Consider the following 6,000-nt stretch of genomic DNA (forward strand, 5'->3'; position numbering starts at 1 on the left):
TCTCCTTCTCTCAGTCCCAGACCCCCTCTCTCTCTCTCTCTCTCTCTCCTGTTCTCTCAGTCCCAGACCATTCTCTCTCTCCTGTTCTCTCAGTCCCAGACCCCCCCTCTCTCTCTCTCTCTCCTGTTCTCTCAGTCCCAGACCCCTCTCTCACTCACTCTCTCTCTCTCCTGTTCTCTCAGTCCCAGACCCCTCTCTCTCTCTCCTGTTCTCTCAGTCCCAGACCACTCTCTCTCTCCTGTTCTCTCAGTCCCAGACCCCTCTCTCACTCTCTCTCTCTCCTGTTCTCTCAGTCCCAGACCCCTCTCACTCTCTCCTGTTCTCTCAGTCCCAGACCCCTTCTCTCAGTCCCAGACCCCTCTCAGTCCCAGACCCCTTATCTCAGTCCCAGACCCCTTCTCTCAGTCCCAGACCCCTCTCTCTCTCTCTCTCTCTCCTGTTCTCTCAGTCCCAGACCACTCTCTCTCTCCTGTTCTCTCAGTCCCAGACCCCTCTCTCACTCTCTCTCTCTCCTGTTCTCTCAGTCCCAGACCCCTCTCCACTCTCTCTCTCCTGTTCTCTCAGTCCCAGATCCCTCTCTCACTCTCTCTCTCTCCTGTTCTCTCAGTCCCAGACCCCTCTCACTCTCTCCTGTTCTCTCAGTCCCAGACCCCTTCTCTCAGTCCCAGACCCCTTCTCTCAGTCCCAGACCCCTTATCTCAGTCCCAGACCCCTTATCTCAGTCCCAGACCCCCTCTCTCCTCAGACCCCTCTCTCAGTCCCAGACCACTCTCTCTCTCTCCTGTTCTCTCAGTCCCAGACCACTCTCTCTCTCTCTCCTGTTCTCTCAGTCCCAGACCCCTTTCTCACTCTCTCTCTCTCCTGTTCTCTCAGTCCCAGACCCCTCTCTCACTCTCTCTCTCTCCTGTTCTCTCAGTCCCAGACCCCTCTCTCTCTCTCCTGTTCTCTCAGTCCCAGACCCCTCTCTCCTCTCTCCTCTCTCTCAGTCCCAGACCCCTCCTGTTCTCTGTTCTCAGTCCCAGACCCTCTCTCCCCAGTTCTCTCAGTCCCAGCTCTCTCTCTCTCTCCTGTTCTCTCAGTCCCAGACCTCTCTCTCTCTCTCTCCTGTTCTCTCAGTCCCAGACCCCTCTCTCACTCCCTCTCTCTCCTGTTCTCTCAGTCCCAGACCCCTCTCACTCTCTCTCTCTCTCCTCTCTCTCTCTCTCTGTTCTCTCAGTCCCAGACCCCTCACTCTCTCTCTCTCCTGTTCTCTCAGTCCTGTTCTCTCAGTCCCAGACCCCCTCTCTCTCCTGTTCTCTCAGTCCCAGACCCCCAGACCCCTCTCTCTCACTCTCTCTCTCTCCTGTTCTCTCAGTCCCAGACCCTCTCTCTCTCCTCTCTCCTGTTCTCTCAGTCCCAGACCCCTCACTCTCTCTCTCTGTTCTCTCAGTCAGTCCCAGACCCCCTCTCTCAGACCCCTCTCAGTCCCAGACCCCTCTCTCAGACCCAGTTCTCTCAGTCCCAGATCTCTCTCTCTCCTGTTCTCTCAGTCCCAGACCACTCTCTCTCTCCTGTTCTCTCTCAGTCCCAGACCCCTCTCTCTCTCTCTCCTGTTCTCTCAGTCCCAGACCCCTCTCACTCTCTCCTGTTCTCTCAGTCCCAGACCCCCTCAGTCCCTCTCAGTCCCAGACCCCTTCTCTCAGTCCCAGTCCCAGACCCCTTCTCTCAGTCCCAGACCCCTCTCTATCTCCCAGTTCTCCAGTCCCAGACCCCTCTCTCAGTCCCTCTCCTGTTCTCTCAGTCCCAGACCCCTCTCTCTCTCTCTCTCCTGTTCTCTCAGTCCCAGACCCTCTCTCTCTCTCCCAGACCCCTCAGTCTCACTCTCTCTCTCTCCTGTTCTCTCTCTCAGACCCCTCCTGTTCCTCTCTCTCTCTGTTCTCAGTCCCAGACCCCTCTCTCTCTCTCCTGTTCTCTCAGTCCCAGACCTCTCTCTCTCTCTCCTGTTCTCTCTCTCTCACTCTCTCTCTCTCCTGTTCTCTCAGTCCCAGACCCCTCTCCTGTTCTCTCAGCCCCAGACCCCTCTCTCTCTCTCTCCTGTTCTCTCAGCCCCAGACCCCTCTCTCTCTCTCTCCTGTTCTCTCAGCCCCAGACCCCTCTCTCACTCTCTCTCTCTCTCCTGTTCTCTCAGCCCCAGACCCCTCTCTCCTGTTCTCTCAGTCCCAGACCCCTCACTCACTCTCTCTCTCTCCTGTTCTCTCAGCCCCAGACCCTTACTCTCTCTCTCGCTCTCTCTCTCTCGCTCTCTCTCGCTCTCTCTCTCTCTCTCAGCCCCAGACCCCTCTCTCTCTCTCTCTCTCTCTCTCGCTCTCTCTCTCTCTCTCCTGCTCTCTCTCTCTCGCTCTCTCTCTCTCTCTCTCTCTCTCTCCCGCTCTCTCTCTCGCTCTCTCTCTCCTGCTCTCTCTCTCCTGCTCTCAGCCCTCTCTCTCCTGCTCTCTCTCTGCTCTCTCTCTCTCTCTCTCTCTCTCTCTCTCTCTCTCTCTCTGCTCTCTCCTGCTCTCTCTCTCTCTCCTGCTCTCTCTCTCTCTCTCCCTCTCTCTCTCTCTCTCTCTCTCTCTCTCTCTCTCTCTCTCTCTCTCTCTCTCTCTCTCTCTCTCTCTCTCTCTCTCTCCCGCTCTCTCTCTCTTGCTCTCTCGCTCCTGTTCTCTCCAGCTCCTCTCTCTCTCTCTCTCTCTCTCTCTCTCTCTCCTCTCTTCTCTCTCTCGCTCTCGCTCTCGCTCTCTCTCTCTCTCTCGCTCTCTCTCTCGCTCTCTCTCGCTCTCTCTCTCCCGCTCTCTCTCTCTCCCGCTCTCTCCCTCCATCCTCTCGCTCTCTCTCTCTCGCTCTCGCTCTCTCTCACACTCACTCACACTCTCTCTCTCTCTCTCTTTTTCTCTCTCTCTGTCGCTCTCTCTCTCTCTGTCGCTCTCACTCACTCACTCACTCACTCACTCACTCACTCACTCACTCACTCACTCACTCACTCACTCACTCTCTCTTGACATGTATTATTATCCCATTTTTTCTCTGACAACGTTTAACCAACCCTCTCTCTCTCCCTACTCTCACTCCTTCTCCCTCTCTCTCCCTACTCTCACTCCTTCTCCCTCTCTCAGATGGAGCAGGCGTCGATGGAGCAGAAGGGTCATGCCAACGTGCCGTGGATAGTGGAACCAGGGCAGGAGGCCAAGAGAGGAGCGAACACCAAGTATGAGACCACTATTTTCTAATAGCGTATACCACCCGCCTGTCCACTCCTGTGTGTGTGCCTTGCAGAGAGCTGGCCCTCTAGAGGCCCCCCAACGGAGCTGCACGGCACGAGCAACCCTCTTATGCGGCGACGTGTGTGACCTCACTGGCCGAAAAACCCGCTCCGCCGCAATCTCTGCATGATGCCGTTTGGCGCTGCGCTGTGTGTCTATCTCTCACACACTCCTCTCTCTTGCTCTCTCCCCACCCTCCCTTTCCTTGTCCTGTTGACGCCTTAGCCTGCCTGCAGGGGCGGAGCATGAACTTTTACCCTTGGGGTGATGGTGCACCTCTCTGTCTAGACATGTAGGGGGCAACAGTCAGTTCCATTTTCCATGGTCAGCCCTCCCCTCCTATGTGTCAGGCAGTCAGTTGGTTGGTTGGTCAGTCAATCACTCTTATTCTTTTTCCTGACTGGGGGGGTGGAACCATTTGGTTATATCTCATGTTTTTCCTCTTCCTACTGCTGTTCCTCCGCTCCTCGCTTTTCTTTTTGTCTCTCTCTTTTTTCACTCCTTCGACAAGCTGAATGAGAATATCTAGACCATTATGCTGCTAAGAACCCCACCTCTAACAGTCTTTTTGTCTTTGTTGGTTTTTAGAGCAAAGCCAATTCTCTAGCACTGGGTTTGCGTGTTGATGTTTTGGGGGATTTTGTTGTCCAGTACCGGCAACCCAGAGGAAAGTGGAGGGACATTTGTTTGTCAGTTCCATCTAGTTGGAGAGGATAATGGACTGCTGAGAGATGATGTAGCAAATGTTACTTTAAAAAGAAACAACAGACTCCTGTTTTTATCATATATCAGTCTTTGATTTTTACAGCAGATTATTTTTTTTAGACATTTTGAGAGAGATTTGAGTGGAAAAGCGTTGTTTGTTTATTTGAGACTAATTGACCTTTGACACAGGACGGAATAGTTTTTAAACCACACGCTATACTTGTGTCCAGATTTAATTTGTTTAAAATAGGTTATTATTAGATTCATAATTTTCTTTCTATACTTGTTTTGTTGGGAAATGCTGAAAAGGTTTAGCTTGTGGCTTGTGAGGCGCATGGAGTCCATTTTGGACTGACTGGTAACGAGGGAGGGGCGGGGCCGGTGGATAGGAGGCGGGGTTTGGGGACTCTCTGGATAAGTGGTGTGATCTCATTCGCAGGGCAATGCCGGACACCCATGTCTATTACTGTGGAATGTAGCCAGCCTTAAACATGGACCCTCACACACAATGCAAAAAGGACTACAAATGTGGACCCTTCTGTCTCTGTGTCAAAGGACTACAAACATGGACACTCTCTAACGAACTTGGTGTTTAAGGTTGATTACAAAACGAGGACATCTTCCCACAAACATTGGACCCATGGACTATCTGCACACACACACAGACAGTTAAGGGACTGCTTCGTAACAGATGTCAGTCAGATATGTGAATGTAGACTTTCATTGAAGCAGCCACAACTCTAGCCCCTGTTCTGCATTCAATTGGACCTTGACCTTTGAACTCTATACCACGGTGACCCAAGGTCTGGACTGTAACGGACAACTGTGTGTATTTGAATGGGGACGAGGTAAAGGACTTCTGGTTGGCTCTTTTCCTCTTGTTGAAGTTTTGTTTAACGGTCAATAATACAATAATGTGGATAGAATTGGCCGTGCCGGACCACCATGCAACAGGTGAGCCCTGTGCCAAGTGGCATCACAAAGGATGGCTCCGCCTACCTGAGCAAAACACCATCCATCCCAATTAAAGAAATATTCAGATTAATGCCGGACGTTTTAAATGTTTCATATGAGATTACCTTATGATTATTCTTGTGCAATTCTTGTCTACTCTTGTCTTAATGTTACATTATTTTTATATGATATGCTGAAATTAAAAAATCCGGGCTTGAGAATGATTGCCATCCTTTAAAAAATAGCATAATAGTTCTATACTGAGAGTGAATGTTTCAGATGGCTCCTCTCCTTATTATGAATAATAATGGCTATTATAAGTATTGGTGTGTCCGGTCAACACACCAATCTGTTTCTCATGGGGCTAGACTCATAACTCCAAGCAGATATTTTACCACAGTATTCCTGTATTCTTTGGATGAATACATAGTCCTCTCTAAATGTACATAGATATTTTGCCAGCTCATTGTTCATACATGTAATGTAGTAAAACATTTACAAAAATAAAGGAATCAAATATTTGCCGCACATCGCACTGGAGACAAGGTACCAAAATGAAAAGGTCAGAGTTGAAAATAAAATCTATGGTTCTAGAGATTGTATTGGGGAGGGCTGGGACATCACTGCTGACTAACTCATGTACATAGGCTTGGGCTTCCAGCACACAGATTTTGTACGTTTTGGTCATTATTTATATCCTTGTAAATCACATGGAATAAACACAACTTGTACTACTATTAATCACCATTGGTCTCCGGGTCTATACTTTACTGGTTTGTAAATGTACTGGTTGAGATTATTGTCCTTTTTCATGTCCCATGTTTTATCTGACTCCTTCAATTTTCCAACTTGTACTGATTGTTGTCTGGGAGTGAGTCTCAATTGTATTTCATTGATTCCTCGTGTCGACTCTCACCTAAAAAAGGCATTGGAGGTCATCTGAGGTTCCTCCCCTTGTACCTTCTCCCTAATTAATTTTTAGAAGGAGACAGGCAGAGAGGATGTGACGAATCAAGGAAAACAATTGAGAGGCACCCATATAATTAGTCCCCAAAAACTAGAA

The 6,000-nt window shown here is 50.0% G+C and overlaps 1 protein-coding gene across 1 annotated transcript in view; it reads left to right on the plus strand.

Moving 5' to 3' along the window:
- The window catches only part of LOC118370769 (ankyrin repeat and sterile alpha motif domain-containing protein 1B-like), a 495,760-nt gene extending 490,076 nt beyond the window's left edge, over positions 1-5,684 (plus strand). The window contains 2 exon segments of the mRNA XM_052492534.1: positions 3,132-3,223; positions 4,423-5,684. Of these exon segments, the coding sequence (XP_052348494.1) occupies positions 3,132-3,223; positions 4,423-4,462 (132 nt within the window). The 3' untranslated portion in view covers positions 4,463-5,684.
- The last annotated feature ends 316 nt before the right edge of the window (positions 5,685-6,000 follow it).

The sequence above is a fragment of the Oncorhynchus keta genome, chromosome 33 (genome assembly GCF_023373465.1).
Source record: "Oncorhynchus keta strain PuntledgeMale-10-30-2019 chromosome 33, Oket_V2, whole genome shotgun sequence".
NCBI classification, from domain to species: Eukaryota; Metazoa; Chordata; class Actinopteri; order Salmoniformes; family Salmonidae; genus Oncorhynchus; species Oncorhynchus keta.